The sequence below is a fragment of the Malaclemys terrapin genome, chromosome 12 (assembly GCF_027887155.1).
Source record: "Malaclemys terrapin pileata isolate rMalTer1 chromosome 12, rMalTer1.hap1, whole genome shotgun sequence".
NCBI classification, from domain to species: Eukaryota; Metazoa; Chordata; order Testudines; family Emydidae; genus Malaclemys; species Malaclemys terrapin.
Genome location: NC_071516.1, coordinates 12,328,804 through 12,348,928, shown reverse-complemented (window position 1 = coordinate 12,348,928; position 20,125 = coordinate 12,328,804). Strand labels below are relative to the sequence as shown.

General features: G+C 43.7%; 1 protein-coding gene across 3 annotated transcripts in view; it reads right to left on the bottom strand.

Moving 5' to 3' along the window:
• PMEPA1 (prostate transmembrane protein, androgen induced 1) overlaps positions 1-19,824 on the bottom strand; it is a 67,300-nt gene extending 47,476 nt beyond the window's left edge. For 2 of the 3 annotated variants that reach the window (XM_054045550.1, XM_054045551.1), the window contains exon 1: positions 19,304-19,824. In XM_054045550.1, the coding sequence (XP_053901525.1) occupies positions 19,304-19,406 (103 nt within the window). In that variant the 5' untranslated portion in view covers positions 19,407-19,824. Of the gene's footprint in view, positions 1-12,690; positions 12,800-19,303 lie in introns of those variants that run through there. The other variant, XM_054045552.1, reaches the window with a different exon arrangement.
• Positions 19,825-20,125: the final 301 nt, after the last annotated feature.

Here is a 20,125-nt window from a genome sequence, read left to right as displayed (position 1 = left end):
TTCCCAGTAGTTTGTTATAGAGGGCAAGGAAATGCAGTGAATAAGCCTTGACTCAGATTTAGTTTGGAACAGCCCTTCCCCATTCTCCCTCCAAGGGCTGCCAGAAGGCTCTAGGCATCACAATCTCACATCCCTGTGGTTAGCGAGGAACTCCGGGTCAACCACCACCTGATTCTTACTCCCTGGAAGTAGCAGCCTCCTTTCTTCTAGAGCGCTGGCTCACTTCTTCCCTACTTTGTAAAGGCACAGTCACCTACTGATGTAGAGAAGTTCCTTACAGAGAAGCCCGTTGGTTTAACAACAATGAGTATTCTCAGATCTCAAGATTAAGAGCCTTTCAGAAATTTCTCTCTTTCTCATAAGGTAGAGTGTGCATTTACTGCAGGATAGCTATTCCAGAATAACTTCCTGTGTAGACATGCCCTAAGATGGATAGTGATTGGAGGGGAAAAGAACTGCCAATAGTCACACAACAGGTCCGCGGCCAAGCTGGGAACCAGGGCTTCATGCTGTCTTCGAGGAGGATGGCCATCCTAGAAGGTGTATTAAGTTTCAAGAAGAGCACTTTTCAGAAATAAGCCAAAATCCAGAGATTTCAATGACAAGATTGGGGGGAGACTATGCTCTCTAAGGACTGCTCGTATGAGCATCAGTCTTCAGCTTTCATCAATGTTTGTAACCAGCATGGCCTTTGGTAAGCAAAGCCAATACACTCGGATATACTGCAATCGATTCCCTGCCTTGCCGTATATCTCCCCATGATAGCCATCAGAGGCTGGGTCAGCAAATGACTTATAATATCATTGGAAATGCAAGGACAGCTTTTAAATTGCACAAACCAATACCCCAAGTGTGCTCATTCATTTGCAGCTGGAACTTTTAATTTACTTTTAAATGAATCTTCATGGACTAAAGAAACGTCAGCCATACCTTTTGCAGCATATTCCACTAAAGCAACTGAATGCTAGGTAGAGGGTTTTCTCCAGCAATATGAGGAACCCATCCTTCCTCTCCTAAATAATCATATCCTTTCTTTACAAGAAAGGAAAAGTGATTGAAAAATATATACTGTATATATATATATATATTCCTCTCCTGTTGGGAGTGGGAGAACACTTTGAAACCCTGTTTGAGAGATTAAATGGACAAGCGCGGAATAGTGATCAAGTCTCCCCTTATACCTCAACTTCCTTTTTTCCCCTTCCTAGAAGTCACTATTGCTGCATTTCTTGTATTGGTTAAGATGCTGTTCAGAAAAGAAACGTGGTTTTCCCCCTTCAGAGGCCTGTACATCCTAGGAAGATGATCTGTCATAGTCCCACCCGGCTACTCCTTAGCCAAAGTTGAAGACAGGCCAAACAAACTCCCAGGACAGAGAAAAACTGTTAAACAACTGGTTGAATAAAGGGAAGGAGTGCTCATCCCACTATTTAACAGCTGTATGGATGGAAGCTTTGCCATGAATACCTAGTGCCTAGTTTCATGGGCAATACCTGATAAGCAAGCCCAATTAGAAAAAAAGATGCTTTGCATGAAGGGCGAATGTTATGCCCCTCCAGAAAGGAGAGTGAAAGGTTTTATATGGCAACAGGAAAGAGTATCTAGCTTAATGTGAGACTGCAAGGTCAAAGCATCATATCCACGGTTTCCTTTGTCCCTCAGTTCCAAAAGGGTTGGGTATCGGCCACAGAAAGTGTCAGCTGACAGTTGTTTGAGGCAGGGGAAACCTTGTATTCAAAGGGAAGTCCCCTCCTCTCCTTCCCAAGAGGGGCAAACAAAGCAATCCAGGCTCACGCTAGTCAGACAAAAGTGCCTAGAGCTACTAAATTATCCAACTACTTAAACTAACAGCATTGATCAAGCTAGAAAACTGAGCTGCAGCTCTTGGCATTGGTACAATTAGAGAATACAGCTGCAAGAGAGTTTGCATTTTTCACCTTCCAGTAGTTACAACAATTAACAAAAAAAAGTCCTTACACTCCGCCCACCGCCAAATACTGAGAGAATGAACATTACAGATATAGTTTGGCTTGCAAATACAACGAAGAGGAATGTCATCTCCCAGCCTTCTTAAAAAACAAAAAGCAAAACAAAATATAACAAATGTGTTTAGTTTGGCAAACAGGAAATGTTTTTCCTATAACTTTATTCCTATTATCTTAGGGTTGTTTTTTTTTCCCCGCTTACAATGCCCCTCATATTTTCAGTTCAGAGAGATCTGGATACAGGATTTTATTATATTAACATTAGAAGCCATAAAAATCATTGTGCAACAGACCTACTGTACCTATTTTTGTAACAGCTAATTTCAAATTTTGCTTAATTTGTTGTTGGTTTTTTGGTGGTTGTTTTTTTTTTTTTTTTCCATTTAAGTGGACTGTGCCTTGCACCTGAGATCTTTTTTTTGGAAGAGACTGTGGCTTGGTTCATTGCAAAACTAATACAAGGCTGCAGTAAAAAATATTCCTAGACATGTAGTCAGGGAAGACGCGCGGGCACACACACAGAGCACAGTCTGATCCTACCTATGCCAAGTGAATAAAAAAAAGAATACTGTATAGGATGATGCAAGACTTCTTCAAAGCCATAGGCTCTTTGAGACTGAAGTGCACTTGTCATTTGGAGTGCAACAAAGCTTGATGGCCAAGTGAATAAAGAAGTTCCTTAATGTTCGGGTACAACTGCTACTCTTATTCAAGAAAGGCTGGTTCTTTACTCATTATTCCTACTTAAGGGCCCATTCCCCTCTGGCTCCATAACTGACCAACTAAATTAGACCCATTCACACATGTTTCCTTCAAATTTGAAATACCTTCTTTCACAACTTAAATATCAATGAATGCAGCTTCTTTTAAAAAAAACTAATAAAAGGACAGTGAATTTATCCAATTCAGTTTGACCATTATGTTTATTTTTCCTCACAACTCAGTCCTGTGGCAATGACCGATACATGTCCGATGAGAACAGTATTTTCAGTGACACGGCCCTAGAATTCTGCATGATTAAAGTCCTCAGCAAGATATGACAGTAAAAGCTGCAGCAAGAGCAATTCATATATACTGCAAAGCATCAATCATTCCAGGGTTGGAGAATGAGGCTTCATCACTTCATATGCAACCAGCTAAAATCATTAAAAATATTATACTAAACTTGGAGCATGAGAGGGAGACAAAACGAGAATATTTTAGTCTTTGAAGTTACTATATACCAACAAGTTATACAGTACCACATAGGAAAGGAACCATTCCTTAAAAGTCTCCACTACAGGTCTAAGACAAGTACATAGGAGATACCGTATCCTAAACTGGGAACAATTAAAACCTAAGCTAATTTTCACTCTGGAATGAGTAAAACAGAACAATGTGACTTATGGTTAAGTATTATAAAGGGGGAACTTTACTGGCCAATGTTCCCTCACTGCTGAGCTCAGTTTTGAAGGGACCGATGTTGTATATGCTGGGGGTGGAGGGGGGGCTATTGGAGCCAATGGAGCACACAGGCCAATTGAGACACTGAATAGGGGTGGAAGGGAGGCTGTTTGCTCCCTCTCAGGCATGGGAAGGAGGAGAGGGGGAACCACAGCATTTCCTACACCTGTACAAAAGGTTTAGGACTTGGTTTTCAGAGTAGCAGAGCCCCTGCAGCTCCCATTGACTTCCCTGGAGTTTGACGTTGGTACCTCTGAAAATTGGGCCTATAATGTGCATGTTTCACATCACTGCCTTCTCAAAGCACTAGCAGGTGTAAAGTGGCATCAAGCCTACCGTGCACCAACAGGCCAGAGCAAGCACAGAGACACCAGAACACTTGGCCCCACTAAAGCCAATGGCAAAACTCCCAGTTGCTTAGAGGGCCAGAATTTCACCCCAAATGCTTTACTGAGAATTAGAGAACGTTCTCCTGCTCAGAAATCCTTTCCCCCTCCCCCCAGTGTGGAAACTGGACGGCCAAGGCCTCTGTGAATTCATCTCAGCTCCACAAGGCCCTTGAGCAAACCTCTTCCTACCCAGCCACCCTCTTTGTGCATGTGATTAACGGAGAGCACGGCTACTGTATTGTGGGTGCTCCTGCACACATGTGATGGCAGCAGGGGCCTTTGTATTTTAAACCACTAACTCCATCCAGGGGACCCCACCCTTGGCCACACACCCCAAAGGAATGTTCAGATTAGCCAAGTCTGTGTGAGTAACTCCACTAGACATTAGTGTGTGTCTAGGATCCGCAACAGCAGCATGTGGAATGCAGAACAGGTGAGGTGTGTGGAGAGCAGGAGAGGTTTGGGACATGACTTCACTATGTTTTCCATTTGAAGGTTTTTTAAAAAATAAAATTACATTAAAAAAAGTCCAACCCAACACATTAAAGGTTGAATTTTCAAACTTTCACAACACAGAGTTAGGCCAATGCTGAGCACTTAGAAAAAAAATCTCACTTTAAGAGTGTAATCCTAGCCCTGGGACTGAGAACAGAAAAGCATTTTCAAAGGTTGCAAGAACCCGCAACTCCCATTCAAGTCAGTGGAAACCACAGGTGTCCAGCACATCTGAGAATCAGGCTACACTTACTTAGGATCCTAATTATGGATTTAGAAGCATTAATTTAGGTACTCAGGTTTGAAAATTTTGGCCCCAATGTTCAATGGCTAGAAGTCTCATGGGACTTGATCCAAATGGCATGACTCCCTTCCCACACCCTGCAGGTAAGTCTAGCACATGACTTACCCAGTCTCTTAGTTTAAATAAAGTGAGAGTGGGAGAGGAATACAATTCAGACATCAGAAGAGATTCATCAGTGTTTGAGCAAAAGTTCACGTCAGTTCTCCTCCTGGAGTCGATTTCCTGTTTGGGCCATTTGTGGGTGCACACACAGCACGTATACAAAAGAGCCAAGATGGTCAGGGACACAACCCTATGCTCTGCGTGTCCCTAAACCTCTGACTGCCAGAAACTGGGACTGGATGAGAGGGGATGGATCACTCGATAATTACCCTGTTCTGTTTATTCCCTCTGAAGCATCTGGCACTGACCACTGCTGGAAGACAAGCTACTGGGCTAGATGACCATTGGTCTGACCCAATAAGATCGTTCTTATGTCCAGCTAGTCAAAGTGTTTAAAATTTCAATTTCAAAAATTGATGAAGTTTGTGCCAAATTATTCCAATTTCTCAGCCAGCCCTAGTGCACATGTTCAACTTACTGAGTAATCAAGCCACTGATATCTGGGCTTCAATTTACTCTTCTGTAAGCTAGGTGCACCACAGATGTGAGGAAATCAACCCTTCCTGGAAAGGGGTACCCTTGAACTTGAGCATGTTGCAAATTTCATGAATTACATGTATGTTGCCTCTCAAACCCATCTCCAGTGTAATGCTTACCCACCTCCCTGTGAGAGGTATTTATAAAGCACTTTGAGATCTGTACACTGCAAGTGTTAAGTCTTGTATAACACCACTTTTATTTCATGCGTGAAGCATTTCAGTTTAAGACAAAAGGGCTATATACGATCCTACACTTGCAGCAGAACTCATTGGCTTCATGGCTGCATGAAGATTAAAGATGATTCTATGGCCCAAAATGTGCCTCTTAGTCCTTCCCACATTGGCAAGCTGGTAGTAGTCGACAAACAGCAAGAGGACGGATGGTCCAGTGGTTAGGGCACTAGTTTAGGATTTAGGGCTCAATTCCCTGCTCCACCCTGTGTGACCTCGGGCAAGTCACTTAGCCTCTCTGTGCCTCAGTTTCCCAATCAGTAAAAGTGGTAATGATACTAGAACCTCACAGGGCTATTGTGAGGATAAATACATTTAAGATTGTGAAAAGCACTTTGAGATCTACAAAGGAGAAGAACTATAAGAGCTAGGTATTATTATGACTACAACAGCTGTCCCTTGATACTCTTATTAGGACTTTCCCTTCTCTCCCACCTACCGCAAACCCCCTTCTTGCTTCTGGCAGCATAGACAACAAGTGCCACGCCGGTGCCTGTGTTTGTCTTTACTACATGTCTAAGCAACGCTGAGGCAACTCTGAATCCCCCAAACAAGACAGAACACAGGAGTTTCTATCTGAGCAGAGCACAGTTTGAATATTTGGTGCACTTAGCATTGATGCATTCGTTCACTTGAGCACAGAGTGAAATTAATTCTCACCACTAGTCAAATGCAAAGGAGAAAAAGTCACTCCAGAATAGATGTCCTGACTAGAACCAGCTCTCCACTCAGACAGGATAACACCCAGGAAGCCAATGGAGCTGCATCTGAGAGGAGAATCAACCCACTTGCTCACTGTATTTACCTTTCTAAGCTGTCCCATGGAAGTTTTGCTGGATAAGTAAAAATGGAATGCTATCCCTGCTCATGAACATGCAAGTATTGGGCCAAATTCTGAGTGCAATGGAATAATGGCATATACCAGTGCAATCCTGGATAACAGAGAGCAAGGGTTAAGCCATTATCTACAAAGACAATTAATGTCAGCCTCTAGATTTTGAGGTTGGTTGAAGGGAACTATCACTGTAGTTATGTTTGTTAAAAATAAATAAATCACTATCTCAGTACACTTGGGTCAGATACACTAAATGGAAATGATAGCATTTAAATGTAATCTATTGTAATGAGCCTTAGCAACAAGCAGAAAGTGGTTTTTAAGTAATGGTTAGTGTTGTTTAACTGGTTACATTCACCAGTGTAATTGACACCTATTCCATCATCCTTAATACACCCACTTCTTTCTCTGATACCATAAATAGATTAGAAAAGTTTCTGCAGATGGCCATGACCCCATTTGTTTGTGCACTTAGCCATGTATGAATCACTCTTGGCTTGTAGCACTACTCTGGAATTACTGAAAGATAACTAGTCGGCACAGACACCAATAAATGAATCATGCTTTCCACAAGACCAAACCTTTGGGCTTTTACAGACACCAATTACAAAGTAAAAAGAAAAGAACAAAGAAATTACTCAGTCTGTTTGCACAGTGTCATGCAAAGTTGATTAATAGTTTTACAGAATTATTTCTGACAATGTTTGCAGAAGCTTACAGTATCAAAGTGTCTACTTGACATTTTGGACAGAATGTGAAGAAGTGATACAAGACCCAAAAAAACCCAAAAAACAAAACAAAAAATTCCTCCATATATCCTTGCAAAATGTATATAGATTTTTGTAATTAAATATTTTCACTTTTAGTAACTTTAAAACTGTTGGTTAATCAGCAGCTTGCATGTGCGTATTTAATCATCAAGCTAAATTCTACTTGTTGGACTGCATGAGTCGAGTTTGCAAATGTGGGCAATTAAGTTGCACCTGCTGAAGGGCAATTCCATATTACATGCCCAAATTTTCAAGCTGCAGATGCAAACAAACAGTACTAATAGCCTGGCATCAGCAACCATGTTTGTACATGTAAATGCTTTTGTGCATGTATTTTAAGTGCTAAATTAACCATATATAATTGAGAATCACGGTCAACTTTGTTAGGTGATTTGTGTAGCATTGTACGTATATTGTGCATGCCTGCGCGCACACACAATTTGAAGGCATTACAGAAATACACCAATACATACAGAATAACTTCAACAAGCATCTTGAGAAGTTAAAAATTATGTGCTAGATCTCAGTATGAAAAATAGATAGTCCAACTGACATTAAAATGCATCTCAAAAAAGAAAACTAACTCTTCTAAATACAGCATAAATGCACCTTATCAAATACAAATTCTAAAGTTCAAGGGTACTGTTCTACTGTATAAATTATACATGACTCTCAAAATTTTTACTACACATACTGCAAAATTACTATTAGGTCATAAAACAGAAATAAGGTTTAGGTGGACTCAGTGCCAATATCAGGCATGTGTGCACGCATCACTTGTAAATTCAGCTACCATGCTTGCAGGTTTTACAAGATACATGGCCATGAGCACCCATAAGCCCAATATCAGCATCCAATCTCAAGTACGTGCACAGCATAATAAAGTCAAATTGAAGGAAGACATTTTAGTTCTAGAGAAGGATGCAGAAAAATACAACTTAAATATACACAAGGCATTGTTTGTCCTAAGGCATTCATATAAGACTAAGTATTACATGGATCTGGAGACCTGGGTTCACGTGCTAGTTTAGATTACAAATGGAATGGAGCTGGTCTCTTCCAAACACCAGCTGACCAGTGCCCACAAGCAGAAAGCTACCAGTCTGGGGCAGTTGGACATCTCTTCCCTAGAAAGTCCTGTGACTGGAGCAGTAGAAAAGCAACAAGTCAGTACTAGAATAGGGTTACCATATTTCAACACTGAAAAAAGAGGACACTCCACGGGGGCCTGGCCCTGCCCCAACTCCGCCCCTTCCCCACCCCCGGCCCCACCTCAACTCTGCCCCAGCCCCGCCCCAACCCTGCCCCTTCCCCAAAGCCCCTGCTCCAACTCTGCCCCCTCCTCTGAGCACCCTGCATTCCCCCTCCTCCTTCCCGCTCTGATCTTGGTTGGGGGTTGCTAAGTGCTTCCCTGCTCCCCACTCACCCTGCAGCCTCTGTGACCCCTGCTCCCCACTCGCCCTGCAGCCTCTGTGACCCCTGCTCCCCACTCGCCCTGCAGCCCCTGCACCCCCTGTCCCTGCAGCCTCTGTGACCCCTGCTCCTCACTCGCCCTGCACCCCCCGCCCCTGCAGCCTCTGAGACCCCTGCTCCCCACTCACCCTGCAGCCCCTGTACCCCTCACCCCAGCAGCATCTTTGCCCCCCGCCTGCCCTGCCCCTGCACTCCCCCGCCCCTGCAGCCTCTGAGACCCCTGCTCCCCACTCGCCCTGCAGCCCCTGCACCTCCCCGCCTGCCCTGCCCCTGCAGTCCCTATGCCCCTGCCTGCACTGCTCCTCCTCGCCCTGCAGCCCCTGCACCCCCCGCACCTGCAGCCTCTGCGCCCCCCGCCTGCCCTGCTCCCCTGCTCCCCCGGCAGCCTCTGCCTGCTGGGGGCTTCAGACGCTCGGCAGCGCGGGTCCCTGCAGCCCCGGCTGCAGCTTCCTTCCTGCCGCCGAGCACGTTCCCCAGCCTGTCCCCGTGGGAAACAGCTCCCGCGGCGCCGGGTTCCAAGCTGCGCGGGCAATGGGGCCACAGGAAAGGTCCCCAGTGGCTGGGGGGGGGGTCCCCGCCCGCGAGGGAAGCCAGAGCCCCCCCCCCCCCCCCCCCGTTCCCCACCTGAGCATTGTAGCTGGGGCAGCTGGGCTGCGCTGCAGACCCGGCGGATCGTGTTGGGCGGACCCTGGCTTATGCCTCCCTATTTCCCCGGACATGTCCGGCTCTTTGGAAATTCCCCCCGGATGGGGATTTGAGCACCAAAAAGCCGGACATGTCCGATGAAATCCGGACGTATGGTAACCCTATACTAAAAGGCACTGGTGAAGCTATTTGTGAAAGCCTGCTTTCTAGGCCCTCATCCTTAAGGATATCAGCTTCCCAACCAAAAAATAAATCTTGCACAGATCAGCTTCAAGAAGGAAGGATTATGTTCAAGAAGTAAATTAAATCAAACCTTTTTAAAATGTCTTCTGTGTTTCTATCCATCTTTCTTCTAGATCAGGGATCGGCAACCTTTGGCCCGCAGCCCGCCAGGGTAAGCACGCTGGCGAGCCGGACTGGTTTGTTTACCTGCCGCATCTGCAGATTCAGCCGATCACAGCTCCCACTGGCCGCGGTTTGCCACTCCAGGACAATGGGGGCTGCGGGAAGCGGCATTGGCCGAGGTATGTGCTGGCCACCGCTTCCCGCCACCCCCATTGGCCTGGAATGGCGAACCGCAGCAAGTGGGAGCCGTAACCGGCCAAACCTGCGGACTCAGCAAGTAAACAAACCTGGCCACGTGCCAAAGGTTGCCGATCCCTGTTCTAGATAAACCTGGATCCACGTTACATCCATCAAACACAACAGCCATCATTTCGCATATGTGAGAGATTATGTGGGTAACAAGCACCCTAGATTTTTTCTGGGGACCAATTGTTAATTTGGTCAGGAAGGTGAGGTGGAGGTTGTAGAAAAGATTCTGAAACAACTAGAGAAAACCAAGCAAATTATTTGTACAAGATGTCTGAAATGTTCATTTAAGTCACTATCTTCGAATATGTGAGATACAAGACTAAGCAGATTTATCTGCTAAATAATAAAAAAAGTGTCTTATTTAGGGAGAAAAATCTAAATCAGAGACCCTCAGCATTAGGTAGAAGGGAGACAGTCAAGATAAGTCCTGTATAATATACAGTGTTCAAAATGCTAGTGCCAGTTTAGGTTTCTCACTGGAGAAAGTTAGTGTATTCAAAAGAAACTCAAAGCTTTGATAATAAATTAACATCTCTATTAATTTCCTGTTTGGCGTAATCATGCCGTTAGCAGGTATACCACTACATGTGATGAGCTAGAATTTTTAGCTGGCTCCAAGGCAGACAATAAATAATAAATAATAATTCCTAGCACTTATATGGCGCTTTTCATCAGGAGATCTCGAAATCCTGTATTTTACAGATGAGGAACTAATAATAAATGTCTGGTAATATGTTTTTGCTATTCTTTTTAATAAAAAACAAACCTCTGCATCACAGACTTAGAAAGAAAATTATGAAAAAATTTCATGACAAAGAAACATTTAAAATGCAGATCAAAGTGCTGCCTTCTAAGCTATATTCCTTGGCAAACCATCAAAGCCCCTTTTACCTGAAATAGTTTGTCATCCTTATTCAGAGGATTTGGGTAACTGATACAGCTGAAATTTATCTGAAAAGAGATACTGCCTCCTCAAATTATCCAATAGCCTTCAGAAAGTCCATTGAGTTTATTTTAAGTCATTTTTGGCAGTGTTAAGCAAATTACCTTTTACCAAAAAGTAAAAATAAAATCAACCTGTAGTCCTTTGGAATTGTTGAAAACACTTCGGAATCAACAAATTATATCTATCCCACCCTGTACATGACTATTCTAGCCTTTCAAATACTAACAATATTTGTACAGTATGTGTGTTTGGACAATGTAATATTCTGCACTTGTACCTTGACCACTCTTCAAGGAATTCAATCAAAGACCACGAACTGTTGCAACAGTGAAGTAGGGAAGAAGCTACAGATGGAAACATAGGCACAGTGAGATGAAGGGTAAAATCCTGGTCTCACTGAAGTTCAATGGAGTTTTGGGATGAAATCCCGGCTCCACTCAAATCAGTGAAAAAACTCCCATTGACTTCAGTTGGACCAGGATTTCACTTTTCATTGACATCAATGCGACAGGGATTTGATTCCAAGGAACCGATCTCTGGCTGGTGTCAATGATTATAGCAAAAAGAAGAACAGGAGTACTTGTGGCACCTTAGAGACTAACAAATTTATTAGAGCATAAGCTTTCGTGGACTACAGCCCACTTCTTCGGAAGTGGGCTGTAGTCCAAAGCTTATGCTCTAATAAATTTGTTAGTCTCTAAGGTGCCACAAGTACTCCTGTTCTTCTTTTTGCGGATACAGACTAACACGGCTGCTACTCTGAAACCAATGATTATAGCTTCATTTACACCAGATGAGGATCTGCCCCAAATGACCTGACCAAGATCACCCAGCAATTTAGTCAGAGCCATCCCCCCAACCCCTGACTCTAATGAACGAACTGGCACATTCTCTCTCTGGATCTTGGTCTTAGTGCTTGCATACAACTCCCATAAATATTAATGGCCCCTTTGCTGCATGTTTGTTTAGGCGTATACCCGTGTGAACAAAGAATATACATAATGCAGCAGAGGGCCCCTTGTACATCTCTACTTGTATGCCTTCCATGCCAGGAGTTGCCAGTAACAAGGCAAAATAAATACTGCTGATAACAGACATATTGTAACCATCTGAACCAAAGAACTTAAAGTATTGGATTCGAAAGTGTGCCACACATGCCATTTCTTTATACAAAGCAAATGTTCTTCATTGAAAGATGTTTTTTATTTGAAGACCATTACAAGTAAATAGCCCTATAGCTGATCAGAATTACTAAATTCTAATTGGTAATATTAAACTGATACAAGACCAACACCTGTGTCTGTACAACTATTTACCACCAGGGCAAAATCTAGATCACCGCAGTTACTGTCCATGAGAGTTACTATCTATTTACGTGGTTCCCTTGGAAAGGCCTTCTCATTTCTATCCATTAATAATTTAGGTTTTCAAATTCATTCGAGGATTCCATTGAGCCTGCCAGCTCTCTGACCAAGAGATTTTAGCATGTTCGGAGAGCAACAGCAAAAGAAAAACAATAATAGTTTAAAAGGAGAACTTACTTCTTTTAGGCACCTACTCCTTACATTTTCAAAGAAATCAGGAAAGTCAAGCTAAATTATTTTTTTAAATATTGAAAAATGCGGAGAAAACCTCAGTCCCTACTTAATGTAGCTATTTATCAAATGCATTTCTACAACATCCATCAGGCACCCCAATCATTAGTATTCAAGAACCTGATATAATTTCAGTACACCTAAAACCAATAAAAAAGGACTTATTCAGTGGGTGACACACACTTCCATGACACAGAGTAACAAAATTTATCGTATCAAATATTCTCCTAAGTCTACCACGATACTGACCGAAAAGAAGAGTTAGTTGTATCACGTCAGTGCTTTGCATCATACATGATTTCAGGTGCCCCCCTTCCAATGCATGCCACCTGACTTTGACCCACCTTGTGGTATCAGGACATGGAGTACAGCACAGAAGAAGAAGAAGAAAAAAGTCTGACTCTCTTTCTTTTAAATGTACTTGATACTGGTTCTTCCTCCATCTCTTTTATAATCAACACTGAATGAAGGGAATAAAGCACAAAGATTGAAGTCATTGTCCTGGGGCACATAATAAATCATCACTTTAAGACCCCTGTGATATCTAGGCACAGTAGGGAGAGAAGGTAAGTTATATCTATGTCTTCTCTGAAAAAAAAAAGTATGTTTTTAACAGAGATAGAGATAGCTAGCTCGAGATACCTATGTAAAATCCCAGTGGAGACAAAGCATTGGTAGTGCTTCCCTTAAAGTAGCTACAACCTGTTCCCTGTCTGCTCTTGGATTTTACAGGAGATGACTATCTTTGTAAAAACACACTTCCCCTCCCCCTCATCCCCCATAAAGACACAACCAAAGAGAGGCAGAACTCTCCTGACTTTGGTTTGTATATATCAAATTGAGATTTCAGCAACAAAGTAGGCTTTGCGTAAAGAGACAGCAGCTTTTTTAAAAGCTGGTAGCAGACCTGTGCTGTTTATGGGCCGTTCTCTGACATGTACGGGTCTTGTTTATGAAAACTTTAGTCAAAAACTATATTGTGTGACAGAAAAGTCAATATTTTAGTAACTCAGATTCTTTCAGTCAACAGAGGGCAAGAGGTCAAGTGCTGCCACTGACACAGGATGTCAATGATGACACACATTTGAAAAAAAATTGTTTGGGGGCGGAAAGGAGACGTGATACTAGATTTCTAGGGTGAGCCATCTGTATTTGGTTATTAAACTCAAGAATGCAAAGATTTAAAAGTTCTACCTTCAGAAAGAAATCCACTCAGATGGTCAACTCAGAATGGTTTCAAACCAGCAATCTAAGCCACTTTTAAATTTGTGTATAGCGTTTGGTTTCTCATTAAGAAATGTTCTCATTTCCTTAGTTAAAGAATATTTTAACTACTTTAATAATAATAATAATAATAATAATAATAATAATAATACATCTGCAGAATATTTTGGTTAACATCAGTAGAAGATAACTGATTGGCCCCTTACTCACTGTGAATAATAGCACCTTACCCCTTAAGCATTCCCACTGAAGTCACTAGTGTTTTGCACCTGCATCACGCTAGCATGTTGAAGTTCTAGGAAAGCGCAGAAGCATTCTCTGGTCCTGGGTGTCCAGCCCTACCTATGGCAGCCTGACTTCCTCAGAAAAGTCCTTTGTGGTCTAAAATAACCCTGCAGAGTTCAGAGCTTGGCATTCACAAGGAACCCATTACCAGTGCTAATGACTCTAGTGCTGGACAAACTGGGCAGTCACAAGACTCGTCCATGGAGAACATGGAACTGAATAAAAACAGCTTTGCTGTTTTTAGCAAGCAGGAAAGCGAGCTATTGAATGAAGGGTGCAGCACTGATTTGTTTATTCAGCTGAATAATTAGTTATTTACAGACTCAGCCAACACTAAAATCACCCCTGACCTCCTTCACCCAGCCAGATGATTAGGGCCATAGAGAAGACGTCTGTCTGGTTTAACGTGGCGCAGAGTACTGGCACTACGGCAAGTCAGGCTGTCTACACTGCCACTTTCAGCACTAAAACTTTTGTCGTTCAGGGGTGTGAAAAAACACCACCCTGAGCAACAAAAGTTTTAGTGCTGAAAAGCGCCAGTATAGACAGCGCTTTATGGCTGATAAAGCTACCACCGCTCATTCGGGATGGGTTTTTGGTTTTTTTCCCCGATTGGCCGGGAGAGCTCTCCCCTGGCGATAAAGCGTGTCTACACTGCCCACGTCACAATGCTGCGAGTGCTGGAGTTTAAAAAAAAAAAAGGGGGGCAAAAGAAAACCAAAAAACCCCTTTACAATCCTAATCCCAGAGTGCCACCAACAGATGCCACCTGCTTTAATCTGTCTAAATACTCATGCTTGTCATATGGACTAAAGACTGCACCAAAATATTGTTGAGTCAATTTCACAGTTTACCTACTTATAGAGAGAGGGTTAAATTAAAAAGAGTTTGCAGTTATGCTACTTTCCTGCCGCATTCCTACACTATATTTACAGCTACAAAATGGACTGCTTTTAGGGCCAGTTAAAATAGTTATTTTAAAAAGATAAGTCAAATAGCCAGTGAAAAACTCTGCTAATAATCAGTCCTGTGGAGGCACAACTCTGTCTTTTCTATTAAATCCAGACGAGGAGCAGCGTTCGTGTAGCTAGTCCCGTTTTACACGGAAAGGTAACAACTCTGGCCTCACAGAAATTAGCTAATTGCCAGCAATTTAAAGTAACCTACTTCAAAATAAACTGAAGTTAGAAGAACTAATGTTATGGGCCTGATTCAAAGCCCAATGAAGTCATTGAAAAGGCTTCCCATCCACTTCAGTGGGTTTTGGGTCAGGATCACGGTGCTGATTGACTGACAACATAGGAAAAAGGCGCAGTATTAGAAAGACACTGTTTGTAGAGCAGCTAAGCGGTATAACAGTCTGACATACAAGCTTCTAGCAAAACTGGTTCCATCTTAATGAAAGAGATTGTGTAAAAAACAGTTAAGTTTTCTTAATTCTTCCTGGGGTTGCACACAGGCAGTAGCAAGATCAGTGATTGGCATCTGTCTGCTGCAGAGTTTTTCAGAAACTGGAGAAAAATCTGAAAATGGACAGTACCTCTAAAAAAAATATATATATATATATATCAAGGAATAAGATTCAAAAACAGCCCAAATGGTTCCAAAAAGAAACTCCTGCCATGAGTCAAACTGTAAGAGAGACTTTTTCTTCAAAAGACAGACCGTGCAGATGCGATTTCTTTTAATAATGCTACTTTTGACATCATCACTGCCTTGATCTGACCTAGTTTTAAAAAAAATAAAAAGTTCCTTAGATTCATTATGCTGTGGGACAGAGAAATAATTTACATTCATTCCCTGGTTGGCATAAAAGAGAGCCATATCTTTATTACGTATTTATATAGTACTATTGGTATGCATACCTAACATGATCTGTTATAGTCAAAAAAGAATAATGGTCTATTCAGTACTGGTAGTGTTAATAAAATCAGGCAAATCCAGCTTAGTTTTGTCTGAACATGAATGAGATTAAATCAAGATTAAAGGTGCATACTGTACAAAGGGCATAGTTTATTTTAAAATTCAAGATGAACACGTTTTCGTGCCCAGCGTGTGAATGCCAATAGATTTTTCAAAATTCAAACAACCTGAGTCAGCCCAAGATGTGCAGGGAAATGCAGGAATCTGACCATCCAAAATCCTAAGGGCCCAATGCTGTCCTGAACCCTCTCTGTACAATGGGCAAAATTCCCTGCTGGCATCAATGGGCACAGATCAATTTACTTTCACCTACTTACACCAGGAACTAATTTGGCCCAATAGGGTTGCCTGAGCGTAAGTGAGGGCAGGTCTGTGCCCCAAATTTCCATTTTTCATTCAATGCACCAACACACCCAGGTTCAGATTCTGCCCTGACTCCAGTAGCGTTGCACGGGGCGTAAATCAGATCAGAATCTGGCCTTCTAGATGTAGAAAAACCACACAGGCTGAAACACTTTGACAAAATTGAGTTTCCAAACAATACATTTAAAAATAATAGCTAGAAAAGCCAATCAACTTCTCAAACAACAATAACAAAAAACTACAAAAACCCCCCTACCCCTGAAACTAAAAGCCCTCACACCAAACCATAGCTCACTTTCTATCTCAGCTCCATACGGTCCATTTTCAAAAGGCAGAATGGCAAACACAAAACTGGAGATATTTGGTCCGACAATGTACTCACTGCTACTCCATTTTTATGGATTTATTTTGCTCCATTTCTGTCTGTAGCCCTCTGAGCCCCAAATAACTACACGCATACATACAATTTAAATGTAATGGCTAATTAAGATACCTAAAAACAAGATTTATCTGTTAAATTGTTGACAACACTAACCTTATGGGTCAAAATCTCCTGAGCATCACTTAATCAGAAAGGAGAAAAATGTTGTCTATCTGGAAGAGCAGACAACTAAATTAACCAAACTGCCTCAGAGTCAGCCCAAATATCATTATGTTTATGTTTATATTATTAGCTGAGGGGAAGGACCTAAATAAAAAAAAATGATGAATTTGAAAAGGATTTATTTCATATATATATATATGCTGAGTGGGGGAAGATGGATGATGATAATTGTCCATTGTATAAACTACTCAAAATTACATATGGAGGTAGCATTAAATGCAGTTTTGTCCTCCTAATCGAGCAAATTCCTTGCACAGCTTTATAACAAAACCACATTAATATGGCTAGGTTTTATCAACGTGAGGATGCTGTGCCTCATAAATATTCTAAATCCTAAACAGCAACAGATGAAAGATCAGGGCTAGAATGGAAAAGCCATTAAAAATAGCAACAATTCTTTTGAAATGAAGGAACTATTCTATCATTTCAATGGACTTACTTATCTTTAATTAGGAGAGGTTTTTGACAGGCAGAACGTGACACTGCTCTCCCAGCAAAAACTTTACATCATTTGGGGGGAAGTCTAGGAGGTTTGTATTCTGCTCACGAAAGCCAAGACACCAAGACTGCTTGACAGCGCCCAGAATGGAGAACGACATGGTCTTTTGTTATTTTTACCTTTTGTATAGTTCTTGTGATATTTAAATACCAGGCAGAGTCTTCCTGGAGAAAACACTCAGCCCAATGTGTGGCAACAGCATATGTTAAACTGGCTAATGAGTCAAGTGTGATCATGATCATACATGGGTGTCTACACATCAACGCATTCATGTTAAATAGTTTAGGATGTGACACATATTTAGAAATGTCTGCAGACCAAAAGAAACTGGAGCAGAAAGACTAAGAAAAGGGCTGTATTCTATTGCCTGATGGTTTTTTATTTCACTCAAACCCTTCAGCAATATCTCTACAAGTTGTTTAGCCCCTGCAGTTATCCCTTAGGTATTCACAGACCTTTGTGAACGGACCCAAGCTTTTTTGTATTTGGTTTCAGTCTGTCTAACAATATAGCTTATTAGCCAGGCCCGCTTCCCCTTCAGACAGGCAGGAAAACTTTGACTTATTTAACCACCCTGCAGGCTAGACACAGTCTTAATCTACTTCTCAGACCTTGCAATTACTATTTATAGTCACAAATTCTAGATCGCTGGATGTACATGTGTATCTCCCCCACCCCCTCCAAGCACACACACACACACACACACACACACAGAGACTACAGACAAGTTGATGAGATCTCTTAATGCTACTACTACACCATTGTTATCGTCTTGGGTAGGGGGAGAGAAAAGAAAGGGGAAAAATACAGACGTTTTTCTGCAATTTAACTGATTCATCATCCGAAAATCAAGATATAAAATAACAGCTGACTGTACACTTCAAAGCTGGAATTAGTACAGAAGGTTAGTGGGACCTGCATAATCTCCCTACCACAGCCACATCATCTGAACTGCACCCTTTAGGAACAGGCAACGGAATAACCAAGAATGGAGCTAATGCACTTCCCAAAATCCTACTCTTTGCAAAATCTAAATGGGGAGTGGGAGAGGGGAGCATATAATAGCTCGATAGATGGGGGAAAGCAGAGGAAAAGAGGGAATCACAGTGAGGGATACTTGGAATGTCAGGTTCAGGGGAATTAGAGGGGAGAAGCGTTGTAATAAAACAAGAGGGATGATGTGTGTCTGGGGGAGGAAAGGACGCCTGGAGCTGCTGGATCCGCCAGCCTAACGCTGGGATTCTGCATGTGCTTTAAATAGCCCTCGCAGTCTGTTTCCCCGTCTGCCTTGGGGGCGCAGGCAGAGACAAAGCTAAGAGAAGCAGCCAACTGAAACTGACTAGAACTCACCCTTCCCCAGACACAGACCTCCCTCTCCCCCTGCCATCCCAGGAACACTAACCTGGCAGCAAACCCTCCCTGCAACGCAACCTTATCACTACACAGCAGAATGCACAGAAGTCTGTCCGATCTCCCGTCCGCACTTAATACAGCGACTCCGCGTACAACGGAAAGTCCCCCCCCCCCCGCCATGAAGTGCCCTGGGGAGAGGGGAGAGTTCGTTCCTTACATACATTGAGAGATTTCAAACATTTAACCACATACATTGATTCCCACCTATACAGCAGCAACTTTTGAGGGTGGAGGAGAAGGAAGTAAGAGAATTGGGGGGAGGGAGGCAGGAGAGGGCTGAAATCGGATTAAAACACACACAAGTGACACACACACACACAGAGACAAGAGGTCATCACCGCGACTCGCTCCTTTGCGGCGCGTTACGAGAAAAGGTGTACGGGGGGGGGGGGGGGAGGATTAAACAATATTTGTTTTTAACAACAAAATTAAAAACCAACTTTCCCTTCTCCGGGAGGCAGTGGGGGAAAGACAGCCTGACTCCGGAGTTCAGAGCCTGCCAGCCAGGACCGGGGAGCAGCAAAGGCTCTGAACATTTTGGATTTCTAACCCTAAACAGCGATCCAGCCGGGGGGGGGAGGGACCCCAAACCAGCGATCCAGCCGGGTCCGCGCGGGGAGCGGCGAGAGAAGGAACAAGTACTTACTGATCTCCATAGTCTGGAACAAAGACCTTTTGCAGTTGCATGTGCAGGAGACATTGGGCTGTGTGGCTGCGGCTGTGCTGTTCACACCCATCAAGTGATACATTTAAAAAAAGGGGAGAGCGAAGAACGGAAAGTCAGCCGAGCTCTCCGGGCAGCACCACATAAAGCCGGGCTCCTCCTGGGGCGCGGGGGGAGAGGGAAACGGCGAACCACTCCTAAGGCAGCCCCCCGACGGGACGGAAAGAGAAGGAGACCCGAGCCGGGCGCTGCTGGCTTCCCTCCCCTCCCCCCGCCAGCCCGGGAAGTTTGCTCAGGGCTGGGTGAAACAGACTTGCTACTTTGTTTCTCTCTCGCTCCTGCCCAGGCAGGCTCCTAGCGGCTCCCCCCGCCCCGCCCCCTTCGCTCCTCCTCATTCAAGTCCAAGGAGATTCAGTTTCCTATGGAAAGGGGCGTCTGAGGCAGACAGACAGGGTGACGTCAGCGCTAGACTGGGACTGCCCTTTCCAGCGCCCCGCCAGGCGGGGAGGGGGCGGGTGAGTGACGGCGCTCCTAGCCAATCCCAGCTCCGCCGCCCCGCGGGAGGCGGAGCGCCCCTAGCCCCTCCAGGCGCAGCTGCGGTGACCCGCACCCGCAGTGTGGGGTGAGCGCGCGGCGAGCTCGGTCGGGCCGCGCGTGCGGCTCGCAGCTCGCCGGGGAGTCGCGTTGTTTCCCTGGTGGGACGCTGCCGTGCCCGGCCGGAGCCGCTGACCGGGCCCGATCCAAAGCCCCAAGGCTCCCGCTGGCCCCGGCGGGCTTAGGATCGGGCCCCTGGCGAGCCCCGGC